This window comes from Meleagris gallopavo, chromosome 2 (assembly GCF_000146605.3).
Source record: "Meleagris gallopavo isolate NT-WF06-2002-E0010 breed Aviagen turkey brand Nicholas breeding stock chromosome 2, Turkey_5.1, whole genome shotgun sequence".
Taxonomy (NCBI): Eukaryota; Metazoa; Chordata; class Aves; order Galliformes; family Phasianidae; genus Meleagris; species Meleagris gallopavo.
Window position 1 is genome coordinate 74,851,420 of NC_015012.2, and position 17,263 is coordinate 74,868,682.

Here is a 17,263-nt window from a genome sequence, read left to right on the forward strand (position 1 = left end):
TCCTTCATTGTGATTAGTTTGACAGGTGACTGTTTTACATTCTGGTTAGATTTTGTGAAATATGCATTTGATTTTTTTTTTTTTTTGCCTTTCCCCTGTGTCTCTGAGTTAGATGCTCCTTTTCCCAACCCTGGGGCACTACAAATTGCAGGTAAGGTAGTTTGTTTTCAACGATTGCCAGAACAGAGAATGCTTGGTGGAATATTATACAGAAGCAAAGAGACTCTATTAAATTTTGTCATGTCTTGTTTTTTTCCCGAAGGTAGTTGTTTCCATACCTTCCTGTGAAGCATGTCTCACGAGAACCCTTTGAATAGCAGATTACCACTGCTATAATTGTCAGTAGAAGAGGCATGAAGTGTTGCTCCTGGGAGAGATGGGGACAAGTAGTTCTCCAAAAGCAGCTGTAGAAGTTGCTATGGTATTGAATCCTTTATATTTTTCAGGTGTTTGGGTTCTGTAGATTTTATTCCTATTTACCCAGATGTGACAGCTCTTAAGCAAGGTGTAATACTTGCTAAGGCAATTACAGCATGAGACCTGAATGTTAAAGTTGCATTGTGAATGATAATGTTTCTGAAATACTTCAAACCTTCTTTACGGGGAATAAAGTCCATGGGCAAGTTTTTTTCTTGTTTGTTTGTTTGAAGGTCTCTTTAAAGAGCTTTTCTTAGTATTTTTTCTGAACTGTTTTGTCTGTCACATTTTCACCTGTAAAAACCCTCACTTTTTATTTGCAATATTTTTTTTGACTTGTGTTAGAAACTGTAACACTAAATAGAAAAATTGTCTGCCTCACCTTGCAGTTTGTAATAGCCATTACAGTGAGAGCTGTCAAGTGGACTTGGACCCAACTTCTGGCTTAGGCAAATATTCACATCTCTCAGGAACCTGAGAATGATCACAACTGAAGTGTAAAGTGCTGAAAAAATTTATAGTTGAACAACTCTTTCAATTGCATCATTATTGCTAGTGAAGATTAATTATTTTCTTTCAAAAAAGATAATGTTTTCCTTTTTTGCCTATACTATATGGAATCAGTGGGATTGTATTCAAATTTCATCTTATTTCCTTAACTTAGTTAACTTTTTAATTCCTCCTTCTCTATACTTTATCTGGTACTCATACTTGATATATTCGGCTTCTTCCTTGTCTCCTGCCTTCCCCTCTTCCTGCTTTTATGTAAAAGAAACTAAAGAGGAAACAAAGTTGTTAATCAGAAGGGTGTATTAGATCTGAAATAGATAAGTAAATAATACAAAATAGGGTTTCTGAGGGTGAAAGCAAGATCTCTCAAGTGTCTTTTGTTCCATTTTCATTATGTTTGAATAACCTGTAGGCTGTATTTCATTCTGGTTAGTATATTTCTTTTGTTTAAAACAAATATGAAGAAAACCACTTATTTTCTGAAATAAGTATAATAGCAATTAATCAGTATTCCTATTTGTAAGCATAACTATGCATGTAACAGACTAGGTATCTTAAAAGATTGGAATCATAGAATTTTTTGAGTTGGAAGGGACCCTTAGCAGTCATCTAGTCCAACTCCTCTTCAGTGAACAGGGACACCTGCAGCTAGGCCAGGTTGCTCAGAGCCGCATCCAGCCTGACCCTGAGTGTCTCCAAGGATGGGGCATCCACCACCTCTCTGGGCAACCTGTTCCAGTGCCTCACTACCTTTGCTTCCTCATATCCTATCTAACTCTCTTCTTTGAGTTTGAAACCATTTTCCCTTGTTCTATCATAACAGATCCTGCTAAAGATTCTGTCCCCTTCCTTCTCATGTACTTAAGTTACAGATCTTTTGCAAGTCTTCAGGAGTATAAAATCTACTATAAGCAGATGCTTAATTTTTAGTTCTATCATGATTTAGAAAAAGCAGGTGGTTCCCTTTCTAAGAAAACACTTGTGAACCAATGATAGTTGTAGTGATAATATAAATTATTTTTAGGGGAATTATGCTTACTGTAATGAGTAATCTTATTTTAAAGAAAAACGAAGTGATTTTTGTCCTAAAAACTGAATTTTACATTTTTTTCAAGTATGAAACACTCTGAACAATATCTCTTAAGATTTAGAAATTTTCCCATGGTTCCGTAACTCATGGGAATGGCGCTTCCTCATACAGATATCAGTGTACAAGCCATCAGTAATTAACCCTAAGAAGAGTCATGTGAATTGGTGGTGAAAAGGAAGAGAGTCTAAGGAGAGCAGGGGCAGAAACAGAAAATATTGTCTGTGCCACCTAGTAGCTGTCACAGTTAGTATGCCTACATACTACATGCATCAACAGCACTAGCAAAAGTCATAGGAAAAAAATAGAAGCAGTAAAGCCTTGTGTTCAATATTTTATTTTGCAGATAGCCTATATTCAATGCTAAATAAATTATTCAAAATTTAGATTCCCAAGGGAGGACAGTGTGAGATCTTTTTGTGTGTAAATAACCCTATGATGATGATGGAGAATCTATTTTATAGCTGTGGGTTATTAGAATTCCGTTTTTTAATTCTGTAATTAAAAATTGGAAGTTCATCAACTCCTTGAAATACTTGAGGGAGGCAGCCAGTCTAGACTAGAACATAATTCCTGCAGATTTTAGTCATTTGCATCCCAGTAAAATCTGCTGATTTGAGTTTTGTTTTTGAAGGCTCAGAAGGATTTATAAGGATTATAAAGATGCTGAATGAAACTACTGTACATGCAGTCAAAAAACGAATTGGACTAAGTTGCCTGTGTTTCCCAAATAGCTGCTCCTAAGCTTTCAGTGCCTGTCTTACAGCTGTGCTCTCAAAAGAGGTGGGTTAGGTGCTTGTCCTTGTTTTGACAGTTCTGCTGTTTTGTTCGAGTTATGTATGCTGACAATAAAAAGTGTGAAATAAACTTGATGTTTACTCGTGGAACATGAACTTCCTTCCTTTGTTGACTCATTCCAAAATGTATCCCCATGTTTTTCTGAAAAAGGAATACAAATCTGTGCGACTTGGTGTAGGGAACCTGCTTTGGCAGGGGATTGGTCTCGATGATCTCTAGAGGTCCCTTCCAGCCCCTACAATTCTGTGATTCTGTGAAATAGTTGAATACACGTCTTAAGTAATCCTTTTAATAGATCCGATTCCCAAACCATTTTTGTTCTGTACTAAATCGAAGCAATATTTCATTGTCTAAGCTGGCAACATATAAATAGTAATTATGTTTGTGCAGCACATTGCTTGAGTTGTTAAAATTGAAACAGTGCTTCACATACTGTACCTCATTGCCAATATAAATTTTAGAAACCATTTTGAAGCGGCTTAATTCCTTGCCATTAATGTAGCTGTTCTTAATATTTGTTGGTTAAATTTAGAAAAAACACATTTCAAATTCAATTTTCAGATTATAATAGTTGTCGCTCATTCTGTGTTAGAGAAGAAAAATGGAAACGTGATTCTTCAGTACATTTTAGTTCTCTAATACTTTTTTGTCCTGTTTTGAAAACTTCAAAAATGACAAAAAAAAAAAAACCAACAAAGTTAGATGATTGAATACAGTAATAATCTTATTTGGAGAATGAAACAGCACCTTCAGATTTGTTTTTATGTATAAGCTATGCATAGATATCTATCTGTATATAAAAAAAGGCCACATCTATGAAAGCACAATCAGAAGCAACCCATGCCAGACCATTAGTACAAGTATTAAATGCAAGATATTTGACTGTGAGGTCTTCAGAAAATGGGAGAACTAATAATGGGCTTTAGTTGGAAATGCAGATGTCAGCTGTGGGTGCCTGGAATCGTCAACAATAATGCTAAACACAGGGTAGGATTTCAGCCTGCTTGTTCTTTATTCTTCTCTCAAAATCATTAAAGCTAAGATAGTTGTGACATGTGTTCTGCTATGGCTCGATAAGTGAAGACGTGTGTGGAACGTATATGCACGCGTGTGCTGAATTATTCATCTCCAAGGTGTTTCTTTGGGGAGGCAAATGGACCGGACTGTGCTGGCAGGTAGGCTTTGAACCATATCTCATAGGCAAAGAGAGCAAATATTCTCAGTTTATCTTGGACCAAGCTGCTTATCAGCAGTATTCACGTTATTTTTCTTTCTACTACAGTTGTGTTGCAGAAGCCAGATAAACATCAAATTCTAATAGAAAGTATTTTTGTGGGATTTATCACCTGTGCACCTGTTTTTGTTATTTGTACTCCATCCAGCTAGGTGAAGGACTTTCGCCATGCAGCTCACCAAATTTACGAAGTTCTAGTTGCCACGGGGTCGGCCTTAAAGGCAGAATGGAGACTTCTGTCCGCTTCAGCAGCTGCTCAGAGGTGCTATGCTTTTCCTGAGGGAGAGGTTCCCCAGTGGGACATACAGCAGAAGTCCTGTTATCCTGTTGGACCCCTCTCAGTGCTACCTGCCATCTTCCTGTTGTGCTGACCTGGAATCTAAGTTACTCGCCAACTCTCATAGCCATAGAGCCAGCAGATTGTAACTTCAACACGACAGTCTCTGTGATCCTGATGGAGCACAGGAGCTACAGTTTGTCTGTTCTGATGCATCAGACAAAACCTGAAATTCATTCTCTCAGTATCCATGTAGAGGGATCCTGTTGGAACTGTAATTTTTTTTCTTTTAGCTCCTTTCAGCAAATACATCACCTTTCCCCAACCCCCTAAGATGAGAGATATTAACTGAGCTGCACGCTCAGTTTTTAATCATATATTTTGACATATTTCTCTTGTGGTGCACTAGGTTCTTGTGTGATTAATGGGTGTGGATTCAGTTGATAAGTTTGTCTGAAATACTGTAAATTTAAATTGAAAAGTTCAATCTTATGTAGCTTTCAAAGGTCATTAGAGATGTTTTACATTTTGAGATTGCATGGAGGATTGTGTTTAAAGTTGAGACAGTCTTTTTATGTGTCACATCTACTGCAAGCCCACTTTACACTATGAGCGACCTTGTAGTGTTATGCACGAAGTTACAACAGGTGGAAAAAAAAATCTCAGAAGAGAGGTTGGGTCAACAGATGACTCTTTCCTGAGGCTCTTCTAAATGATATTTTGCTCTGGAATGCATTTTAGTCTCTGTGAGGGGGAAGTGTAACTTTCTTGCATAAATGGGAAACACATGCTACTTGTTAATTGTGCTTTACTCCACACTGCCAGACTGACTTTAGGATGAAAATGTGTAGAACAGGAATTGCCATCTCGCGCTTCAGTAACTGTGCTGTTAGGCACTGCTGACCCTCATCCTTCTCAAAAAAAAATAGAAACTTGCATACTGAAATTCAATCTCAAATGCTCAGAGTAATAAAACATCTGTGTATTGCTTAAACTCAGGGTCAGGCGCTGGAACGGGCTGCCCAGGGAGGTGTTCAAGAAACATTGAGATGTTGTACTGAGGGACATGGTTTAGGGGGAAATATTGGTGATGGATGGATGGTTGGACTGGATGATCTTAGAGGTCTTTTCTAGCCTTGGGATTCTATGATTCTATGAAAAATTATGAAAGCACTGATGTTTTGTTTTTGGAGAACTTCTAAATGTGTACTTTATACACTAAATATTCTCATCCTCTTTTGTCAAGATCTACAAATTATCTATTGTGGTCTGCATTGCTCTCCTACTTACTTGCTTATAGGTAGATTTACCACTTAAAGGTTTTGGGTCTGACTGTAATGCATCCATTACATATTAACATTTCTTGTGATTATGAGAATTGTGAATAACAGTAAAAGCTTTCCTCTCCCAGTCTTCTTTTTATTCAGCATGTCCTTGATTTAAAATTCAGCATTATGTTAATTTTCTTACCACTAATATGCTATACTTAGGTGGGAATTAAATATTCCTTAACTTCTTAATTCTTAGTTTACTTCACTGATGAAGCAATTGCTTGGCAGCATTACTTGTGTTTTCCCATCTCATGTAATCTTGTGTCAGCCTAGCTCTGACCTCTATGTGATAGACCTTCTACTTAACAAGCTTTGGAATAAAAATACATGATTGACAGAGCTGCAGGAAATAATTAGTTTCAAATAACTGTGAGAAGCGAAAGGATTATTTAAGGGAAAAGAAAGTGATACAGCTCTTTCGTGGAGCATATGAAATCATCTTGGCTTTTAATTTAACTATGAAGGGGTTGAAATGAAGTCATTGTGCTAAAACATTTCTGAATGAATCATTGTAAAGAAACTCTTAAGAAACTTATCAAAGCTCAAATATTTGCAGTTAATTAGCATGTTTGCTCTTTCAGACCTCATGAAACATGGCTCTGTGGGAAAGCTGCCTTAGGGAAGGGAGCGTGTCTGTTAGATTTTGCTAAAACCTAGGGAACGGTTAATAAATAATAATAATGAAATTGAAAAAAGCGATAATAAGTTATGTGAAATAAATCACATATTTTGCAGGAAAAAGATGTGCATTCTTCACCTGGTTGTTACAAAGGTCAGGGTGGTGGTGTTTCCTTTTGAGTTTGCAAAGGGCTTGAATCTAACACGAGTGTTCACTTTTTCTCTGACTCGAGACACTTGCCCAGAACATAATCATTCTCTCTCTTAGCTTTGCATACCCCTTCAGGATGTCATAGAATGCTTGGGTTGGAAGGGACTGCAGAGACCATCTAGTTCCAATTGCTATGGTGTGAGCAGGGTTGCCCGCTGCTAAATCAGGCACTAGATCAGGTTGCCTGGTTGGTTTTTTACATTTACCTGCTTGCTATTCTTTCAGAATTCAGGTTCTATTTGTCACATCACGTTTTCTGTCTTACAGATTCTCCTTCCCTTTCTCTTCTCACTGTGTTTTGTGTGGCTTGGTTTCTGGTTTTCTGCTCATCCGTCTGGTGGCTGTGATCTCCTATGCTCAGGGTGCACACACATCCCTTCCTGTGCTCACTGCCTTCAGCTTTTTGAAAAATTCTGGTATTGAAGCTGAAGCTCTTTGGGCTTATTCTCTGCAGACAGTGAAAGAGATGGTTTTCCCATGTTTTTCTGTGTGTGTGAATGAGGTGGCAAAATGAGGGATATTTATATATCATATAAATAATTTCCTGTGCTGGATATCCTTTGCACTAATGCTGATGTTTGAATTATATGCCTTAGTTCTTTGAAAGGGACTCATTGCTTTGAAACAGACTTCAGAATTTTTGCTCATTTTCACTGAACAACATCCACAGTGTGATCTTGTCACCATCTAATGTTCAAAACACATTAAACTCCATTATAAGCAACTATCAATCCAACATGCATATTTAGAACACTTGTACCGACTCGTTCACTGCATCAGTGTGCAAAGAGTGATGTGAAATTGCTGCTTTGTATCAGTAGGATTGAACCATCACGTATTCTGTGTGTTTTTGCAGCCAGTATTTATTGCCATATTTTCCAATAGCAGCTATAGTTTTCTCTTTCCTGTGACAGAAAAGCTAACATTTATGTAACTATTCTTCTTTCCAAATAACACTGTGGTACATTTAAGCAGAGTTTTGCTTAACTATGAAATGCATTGTTGTTTTGACTTTAAAAGTATTATGAATAAAATGAGCTGAATGGTTTCAGAAGAAAACTGTGTAGAAAAGTATGGAATTGCTATATAACCAAGGGTATTCAATTATTTAGATTTTTTGGCTGAATTGTGGGTTTTTATCCTTCTATGAACTTTGATGTCATTAAATCTCTCAGAACCTGAGACAAAGGCCTGGAAACCAAATGCATGGCAAAAAATGTGTGGTTAAGGAATACTTACTGTTCCAATAATTTGCTAAGTGTCTGGTTTTAATACTGATTTTATTAATTTGACAGGGACAGCCAGTTGGAGACTGTGATTTTAATGTTCGACTTTCATGTATAGAGAAAGAGATTATATTTCCACGGCATGAAAAAATGAAGACTGGTCACATTGACAAAGCACAGGAACCATTCAGTGTTCGAAACAAACCATTTTTTGACATCTATGCTTCAAGAAAGGTAAGCTCAATTTTAGGTTTTTATGTTAAGGTATGGAGGGTAACAATGCAGTGTTCAGTGTAGGTTTTTCCTACACTTTTTTCCTTTTTTAGTTTTTTTTTTTTTCTGTCTCTCTGCAAGGTCCTCTGCTAACCAAATGTTGATTTTTTATTTATTTATTTATTGGTGCTAAAGGGCGATTTTGGTTCTACCTATTACTTCAGAATTCCTCTTTTCCCATATTTAAAACCTATGTGAGTAAAACCTAGTTCTTTTATTTGGTAGTATCAAATGAAGATACAGAATCATCAATCTGAAATGGCTCCTAGCCTATGGGAATGATAGAGATTTATACTGTTCACACTATCCTCTTTTGTATGTAAGAATATAACTTTCTGTTCTGCTTCCAGTCCTCATCTGGGGCTGGTATAAGAATCATGAGTTGTGCTTGAACTCCCACATGCTCTTCAGCAGTGATTACTGAGCCCATGTTGGTTAGCACCTCCACATCTTGCTTATTAAAATGCTGCCCCAAATCTTCTGAAGTAGAGCATGTGACTTGCAAATATATATGTGAGTTTCTGTATTTCATTGTACACTCTGTTCTTCAGTAAAGTAGTATCATAACATTCTGTAAAATAGTTTTATTCTGTGAATTAACTGAATAATACTTTCGTCTAGAGTAACCCTTCTTTTGTCAGTGCTGCTGTTAGAAGGGGTGGGTCCCATATCTAACCAACACAGTGAATATCCAATTGTTAGCTTCCATTTGCTTCTGTCATTACCTAGAGCTTTTAGCAGGCAATAAGTCTTGCTCCAACAGGAGCAGTAGTGGAGTTTTGGCTAGTCAGGAGGTGGCTGAAAACTCAAAGTGATGAACATAAGTTGGACTTGCAAGTGAAAGTCTCGGGGAAGTTTGAGTCATGAACAATTCTGTCAGAAGGTTGTATGCATAAAGTGTTTTGATGTAAGTGTTTTGATCACTTCTCTGATGTGTAGCGTTGTTTTTTGGATCATTTATATAACATAATATTATCACCATTATTAATTTAATATAAACTTTTCTTGGAGGTAAAAGGCTGTTTGACTGAGACATGGAATTTTGAGCTTGCAATTGAAAGGAACTTGTATGAAAGGAAAACGTGGTTTCTTCTATTAATTGTTTCTTGAACCTGTTTCTTAAACTGGAGTTCCACATCATTTAAATATCACAGGGAAAACATGCATGGAAACATTCCTAGGAAACTCTGGGTACAAAGCATCTATAAACAAATCTCTGGCAAGTTATATCTAATCATTATTTGACACATGAAATTGTTGACTGCTGGCAGCCTATCTGCTAAGAGCCGATTGCTGTCAGGAGGTAAATTTCAAAAATCATCAAAATATACTTTGTGCTGTAGCTTTGTGCAGTACAGCTTAGAACCAGCCAGAAGATGACTATTGAAAATGTCACCTCCTTCTCAAAAACTAGGAAAAGAAAATTAGGTTCAAGTGCTTTATTTTCCTGTCTAAATGAGGTTTCTGAATTGTCCATGTATTGGATTTTAACAGTTCTGACTACAGCATTTTTCAGTCAGTGTTGGGGCGATTGTGTTTTCTGGCCTTTCTCTTCTTAGGCAAATTTTCCATATAAATTCTTTAAGATAGCGAAGGCCTTATATTTGATGCTTTATTGGTGGACAGTATTGATGAGGAAAATAAAATACACAGGACTAGAATTTGCTTCGTGGTAGGTTTATAATTGCATTTGACATCAGTGTTTGGACATTATTACAGTATTTATTTTTTCTTATATCTTTGTCTTTGACACAAGGTTTGATTAATTTGTGAATTATTGGGTGAAGAAGTTTCCTGGCTAGTTTTATAATATATATTTTTAAATGTTGCTACATACAACAGTTAAACATATGCAGAAAGAGCAGCAGGGGTAGAGTTACGCAGCGCTGAAGAGCAAGTCAGTTATTTTTCTCTTATTTTAATTATTTCAAATGTTTATGATTTACCTACTCTATGCACATTATAGATCAAGTTGGTAAGAAAATAAGGCAAGTAATATCCTAGGTTAAAAAATCTTTTTTTTTTTTAATCCCCCCTCCTATTAGTTTGAATAAATTTCAGTAACTGCTTTACACACTGGGGCTATGTGGCATTCTTTTTCTTTCTCTGGTGCTTCCTTTTTTCTCTAGGAGTTCTGATGCTTTTTGTAAGCAGTGAATATACCTTGAAACAGAGATGGTGGTGACTTGGCAGTCTGAGAGCAGGGCATCTGAAAGTGCAAGGCACGGTATCCTTTAGTTTTTATGACTTAATTGAAACTTTCAAAATGCTTTACCTGAAGATAGCAGTAAGTCTGTGGTACGAGGTAAAACTGGACAAAAAAGGACATTTTGTGTGTTTGAGGTTCCTGTGCAGCTCAGTGAGCAAATTATAATCACCTTTAAAGTCATCTTTAAGGATGGCGATAGAGCACTGTTTTGCTTTCTGTGTTTTGGGTTTGTAATAACCATAGACATTTGTATCTTATTTTTTGTACAGTCTACTTAATATGTTTTAAACACTCTTTGTCCTGATTTAAAGTGACTGTTGTATAGTGAAATACGTTAACTGTCCTACTGACATAACTGAAAACTGCTAATGAGGCTTTAAATACTATCGTTGTTTTTAGTAAGAAAGAAGTTTTTTGTCATTATCTATGTATTGTTTATATACCCTCTGATAACTGTAGGGAATCTGAGGTAGTACTACCAGCATTGGTGTGGAGTTGAAATGTTTAAGGGAAACCTTAACTGATTCAGAATTTATTTCAAGTCCGTACTTGTTCAAAATAATTGCATTTATAAAAATATGTTCTCAAAATATTTAGACTAGTATTATTTAGACTAATAATTATTGCTGCTCTTACTTAGATCAAAAATACAATTTTCATCTCATTTGTTCTGTGAACTTGATGAGTTGTCTGAGTCCTCTAATGCTCCTTGGGATAGTGATGCAAAGATGAGATTTTGTACTCATGGCAGCTTTGCAAAAAGAATTTTTAATTACGTATGGTTAGGGTAGACTATTGTTTAGAATTGTTGCCCTGTCCTGAAAAAGAAGTACTTAACAATAGTATTGCTTAGCTGGAGACCTTTTTACTATGTTTTTTTTCAGTCATCTCTGCAACTATAGCAACAAGTGTACTCATAGCTTTGAACACCTCATTAGTGAAATGGAGAGAACAGGCTGGGTTTCTTCTGCATCAGTGACAGATGTCTTGATAGGGTTTACCTACTCTCAGCAAGGGGCTGAGAGAGCCAGGGAATCCTTCCTGGCTTCTAAGTCTGCTCATGTTTGGATTGACTCAGTGAACACATCAATCCATCTCCAGAGATGATGCCAATAAAATGAACACTAAAGGACAGATGAGTAGACTTACTCAGGTAGATCTTTTTCTTATATTTAATTTGCCATTTTGCTTGTTCTTCTTTAAAAACAGTGAGGTCCTTTCCTAGCAGAATCCTTTCTTGATCAGAGGTCTTTAAGAGACTTCTGCTTTTGAAATATGTTCCCTGGTCTCAGATTGAATTGCTCAAAAATAAACACTGTGTACTTTCTTTTCAGGGGCTCACTCCCTCAGTCCTGTCTGTGAACAGAGTTAGCAGGTAGTGTTCCTAATTGAAAGCCGACGTTGACCGTTCTTAACAGCATCATGTATGAATAAATGAGTGTTTGTCTAGGTGGGTTGTAGGAAGAATACTGAATAAGGCCAGGACTCTCAGCACTGTATTTGGAAGTTCTAGCCACCTACTCTGCTATTAATTATACCAGTGTGGACTTCTGTCTGCATGGGTTTAGATATTTTCAGTGAAGGAATCTCTTGAAACAGCAGTGAATCTTCTTGTGTTATATAATTTCTCAAATAATGAAATAGTTCTTAAAGTTATGGAGTTGGATCTGGTGTTAACCAGATTTAAGAGTAATGGCTCTTTTTTCCTAGTCTGAAAATCAATTTTCAGTGAAGTTTGTGAAGTGAAAAGCACTTTTAAAGTTGCAATTATAAAGTACTATGATAAAGTTCTATGGCAACGTTTATCCTTTTGCCTTGCCCTTTGTTGTTAGTAGTAGATTTTGGAATTAAGGGCTAGATCTCTACAGTGTTATCTTGAATGTTATTTTAAGAGGCTTTGATGGACTTCTGATTTTTAGTGAGATTGAAGTTGGATAAGAGTAAGAAAAGAAAGGGGCAGTCACCTGGGGGTATGCTATAGGTTCTCCAAATCTCTGAAAGTTGCCGAACTTTGATACTGATGGAAGTAGTATCATGAGATTTGTATGCCTTTATAAACAAAGAATCATTGAACAGTTTTGGTTTTTTTTTTTAGTGTTAGCTGGGAACAGATACAATCTATGGGCACTTTGGCCTTTTATTGTATGACGAAACTTCCAGATTCTTTTAATAAGGTATTTATGAGCAATTTTGCCTATTTACTTTTTGTCCTGACACTTGCATCATTTGTCGCTTTGGTTGTCCAGCTTGTATTCCTGGTATATATTAGTGTGTAATATATGTCCCATTCCACCAGCTCTTCCTCCCATCGTGTAAGGATGACAGCGGTTGGTGGAAGGAACTGAATTTAAGATTTCCTTGATGTTAAAATATTGAAGAATCAGAAAGGTTAATGCTTTTTTTGCTGTATATTCTTAGTCTTTGAGCCTTAGCTTAGCTTAGCCTTCTATTTGTACAAATATTTTAGGACTTTCAACAGGGAGTTTATCTTCAATTTTTGAAGAGAGGAAGTACAGCTACATTGGGAAGAAAGAATTAAGTTCTTAGAAATTATGCAAATGTTTGGTTTTCATTGCCTAAGCCAATCTGCAATTCTTTTGCAAAGCTTTTCTGTGTGGGCAGGCACAGTCTGGATCATTACTGGAGCCTCATGTCTAGTGTCTGTGCTTTCTGGTGTGGCTGGAAAAAAAAAAAGTTTCCTTTTTTGTGGTTCCATGGAGAATTGTGCTGATCACTCTCAATGGAACAATAGGGCTAAAGGTTAAACAATGATACCGGTCAAATGAACAACCTTTTCCAAATGCTAGCATGCTGCATATCAAGGACTTGTCAGTTCTCAGACAATTATCTGATCTTAAAATGACAGCTGGTCCTAGAGGGATTAAAGTGAAGGTGAGTAATCTCTGGTAGAAGATTAAATGGTCTTTCTGAAAGTTTTCAGTCAAACCTGTGAACTGACAGATCACTCACTTTGTATCCCCGGTTCTTCTTGTTTTGTGCTGTTTTTTGTAGAGAGGGTTTACTTTTTTTTTCTTCAACATTTGGATTTTTATTTATTTTTGTAAACTGACATTGATGTAGTTAGAAAAAGCAGACTGTTTAAAAATGTTGTACGAGTAAGCGTGATACTTCTGTTGAGGTGGTATGCTTCAGAAAACCAAGAGGTTGTATAACCTTCTTTATGAAGAAGAAAATTAAGTGCGTGACTTGCTGATGTTGCTGTGAAGTATTTTACAGGCAAGTGAGACAGTGATAAGCTAGCATTTGTGTGCTTAAAATTACACAGAATCACAGAATGGCCAGGGTTGGAAGGGACCTCAAAGATCATGAATCTCCAACCCCCCTGCTACATGCAGGGCCACCAACCTCCCCATTCAATACCAGACCAGGCTGCCCAGGACCTCATCCAACCTGGCCTTGAACACCTCCAGGGACGCGGCATCCACAACCTCTCTGGGCAGCCTGTTCCAGCACCTCACCACTCTCTCTGTAAAGAATTTCCCCCTGACATCCAACAGAAATCTCCCCTCCCTCAACTTAAAACCATTTCCCCTCTTCCTGCAGTTATCAACCCTTTCAAAGAGTTGATTCCCCTCCTGTCTGTAGGCTCCCTTTAGGTATTGAAAGGCTGCAATGAGGTCACCCTGCAGCCGCCTTTTCTCCAGGCTGAACAAATCCAGCTCCCTCAGCCTGTCTTCATAGGGGAGGTGCTCCAGTCCCCTGATCATCTTTGTGGCCCTCCCCTGGGCCCTTTCCAACAGCTCCCTGTCCTTCTTATATTGGGGGCTCCACACTTGGACTAAGTACTCCAGATGGGGCCTCACAAGAGCAGAGTAGAGGGGGACAGTCACCTCCCTGTCCCTGCTGGCCACCCCTCTTTTGATGGAGCCCAGGATACCATTTGCCTTCTGAGCCACAAGGGCACATTGCTGGCTTATGTTAAGTTTTTCATTTATCAGGACCCCCAGGTCCTTCTCCTGGAAGAACAGGGCTGTTCTTAAGGACCGCTCCTTCCCTGTATGGATGCCTGGGATTCCTCCGGCCCAAGTGCAAAGCTCTGCACTTTGCCGTGTTGAACCTCATCAGGTTCACCCGGGCCTATCTTCCCAGCCTCTCGAGGTCCCTCTGAATGGCATCCCTTCCTTCAACTATGTCAACTGCACCACTCAGCTTGGTGTCGTCAGCAAACTTGCTGAGGGTGCACTTGATTCTGTCATCGATATTGATTGGATGCAGTACTGAAAAGGGCAGAATATGTGGGCATATCAGCTCTGAGTTCAGACAGGAATAAGTTAATTCAAAACTGACTGTAAATGACCACCAAGTGGCCTGTGGACAAAAAACTGGTGAAGGTCTGCAGACATGGGGTAGAATCTTTAAGGACACAGTGGGTAGGGATGGCTGAAGTGTATATTGTATCTGTATTGGAGACTTTGAATCCTGTATCTGGGTGGAGGGAGAATGTTTCCATCTGGGGCATTTTTTATGCCAAAAAGACTTATTTCCTCTGGTTTTATTTTTATTTTCTATGCCTGCAGGAGTAGCATGTTCAGCTCAACTTTCAGTCCTGTGCTTCCTCATCGATGCTATCGATGCCTGCTAGCAGGCACTCATCGATGTCTGGCCTACACCATAGTCCTTTCTCCATCTGTTTGGTTCCAGCTTTCTGGCCTATCATCTCGTCTCCTTTAAATGATCTTCTAAACCCTCTCACCTCTACTTCTTTGTTTGTATTTGCTTTTATTTCTTTACTCTGTAATTTCTTAATCTCTTTGTCCTTTTACATCTCCTGTAACATTGCCTTACTCCGTTCATAGTTGTTTTTGTGCTGGTGGTCATTCTCACTGAAATCATCACAGTGCTCTTCTTCCTGTAAATGCAAGTAACGACTGACCTGATAAACCTGGTACACAAGTAGTGAGTAAGATGCTTGAATTATGTACCTGTGTTAGGATACAGAGTTTTCAGTTGGCAGCTGTTCCTGAATCCCAGCATATTTTTCAAAATGATCTGTCCTATGAAATTTGAAGGTAAGGGCAATGAACCAGATGAAATGAAAGCTTAGTAAATTTTGTAAAATGAAATAAATGATTGTACAATTACTCTTGAGCTTGGATGCAGATTGCTAGCACTTCCAATTTAGAGCTTGAACTGAGATATTTCATGCAACCAGCTGCAGCACTGGCATGATGTGTGTACTGCTTGGTAAATGTAATTTCTGGATGTAAGAGCATGAGGATAAGCAGGAACAATTCAGGCCAGGATTGGTGGGGTGCCCAGCTGTCTCTGAGGGTTTCTCCACGCTCTGTGGTGCAGGGAAGCTGCTGTTTTTTCTGTTTGAGATTGCATGAGTCTACAGTTTAGGGCTTTGTCACCAGTGCTTGAGAATTCATTAACTCTGCATAGCTGATTTAGACTACCTCTGGTGATGTTGAGTATAGACATATATTTGCTGATCCTTAATTAGTTGAAGGAAGTTGGTCGGGCAGACGTTGTTTTACATGATGAACTGTTTGTTTATAGAGTCATAGAATAGAATCATAGAATCATCAAAGTTGGAAAAAGACCTCAAGTCATCTAAACAACCGTACGCTTACCACCAATACTGCCCACTAAACCATATTCCTTAGTACCACTTCTACATGTTTCATTTGGCACAATGAGCAAATAGCTGATTACCCAGTGCTGTCTATCTGTGCCACTTTTTGTAGTTTTGGATGTCAGTTCAATATAGAAGCTTGTGGGTTATATCTCCCCTAGGAAACCTGCTTAGTCCAGGCAAATCCTTCTGTGAAGGTTGAGGTGAGGGAAAGGCTTCTTTTAGAGGTTTATGTAGCTCCAGAAGCTTGGCTTCCCTGGTAGATGATTAACTGTGATCTCTTTGCTCAAGGAATGCCGCTATCCGGAGCCAGGCATTCCAGGTTTACACCAAAAGGTGCTCCATCATCCAAAAAAATATTATTAATGTATGACTAACTTTTAGCCTTCTTGTTCTGATGGAGTCATTTGAGGAGACCTATTTATGAACAAGAATCTGTGTTCATTTCCTGGAGTTAACAGAAGGATTAGGCTACTTGCTTTGGATTATTATTATTTGTGATGTTGAAGATTAATATTTCAGCACAGAATAATGTGGGTTGGAGAAAAGGTGAAATGGGTTTTTTGCTTTTGATTTAAGAAATTATTCATGCATTAGTTATATTTTTCCAGGAAATGATCTGGTGAAGTTAAAACAAACAGTCTTGAATATTTTCGTGAAGGATTATTTTCATAAAAAGTGGTCCATGCTAGTGGTACAAATTAAATTAATATAGCATAATTCAGATGTGAAATATATAATTCTGGCTTTTGAAGCTGTTGTGTGGGAAAGAAAACAAAATTTGCAGAAAAGTAAACATATATGGATGAAGCATTATACTTTTTGCACATTGTAAGGTTAAACGTCCGAATAGGACATGCTCCGTTTTTGACATTTTAGCATCAACTTTAAATGGTTTAAAATTTTTATAAATGACTTTTTTTTCTGTATTTTGGGCAATGGAAAATCATATACCTTTCTAAGTAGAAAAAATACTTACAGGTATTTAGCAGCGATTTCTATTTTCAGTTTTGTGTTTTATTCTGAAACAGAAAAAAATGCAAATCCGTTTGGACCTAATTGCCAGTTGGTATCCCAGTATAGGCAATTGAATTGGTGCATTTGAAATCTTCTGAATTAGAGGACTCAGCTGTGGTGACTAAGTGGGTCACTCTACACATTAATTGAAGGGCAACTGTTTAATATTGCCCGTTGTACCTCTTCACAGCCTGTCACTTTCCAAACTGCCTCCTGGCAATAGCGCTCCACAGGGAAGCCATCAGCCTCCTTGTATTGGAAGGATTTTCAAGGGACGTGTGCTTAATTTGGATAAAATGAGTGAAAGCACAAAGAAATTTGTAAACTGGGGGTGAAATTTAAAACAATTTTATGTGATATAAGATTGTAAGACATCCCTGCTAGCTCCTTCATTTCTTGTGGTATGCCCAGTTTCAGGGAAAAAAAAATCCTGTATGAAATTTATCTTTTTTTTTT

At 37.7% G+C, this 17,263-nt stretch overlaps 1 protein-coding gene across 1 annotated transcript in view; it reads left to right on the forward strand.

Moving 5' to 3' along the window:
• Positions 1-17,263, forward strand: part of RNGTT (RNA guanylyltransferase and 5'-phosphatase) — a 179,758-nt gene that overhangs the window by 59,902 nt on the left and 102,593 nt on the right. Inside the window, 1 exon segment of the mRNA XM_010707638.2 lies at positions 7,779-7,943. Within this exon segment, the coding sequence (XP_010705940.1) occupies positions 7,779-7,943 (165 nt within the window).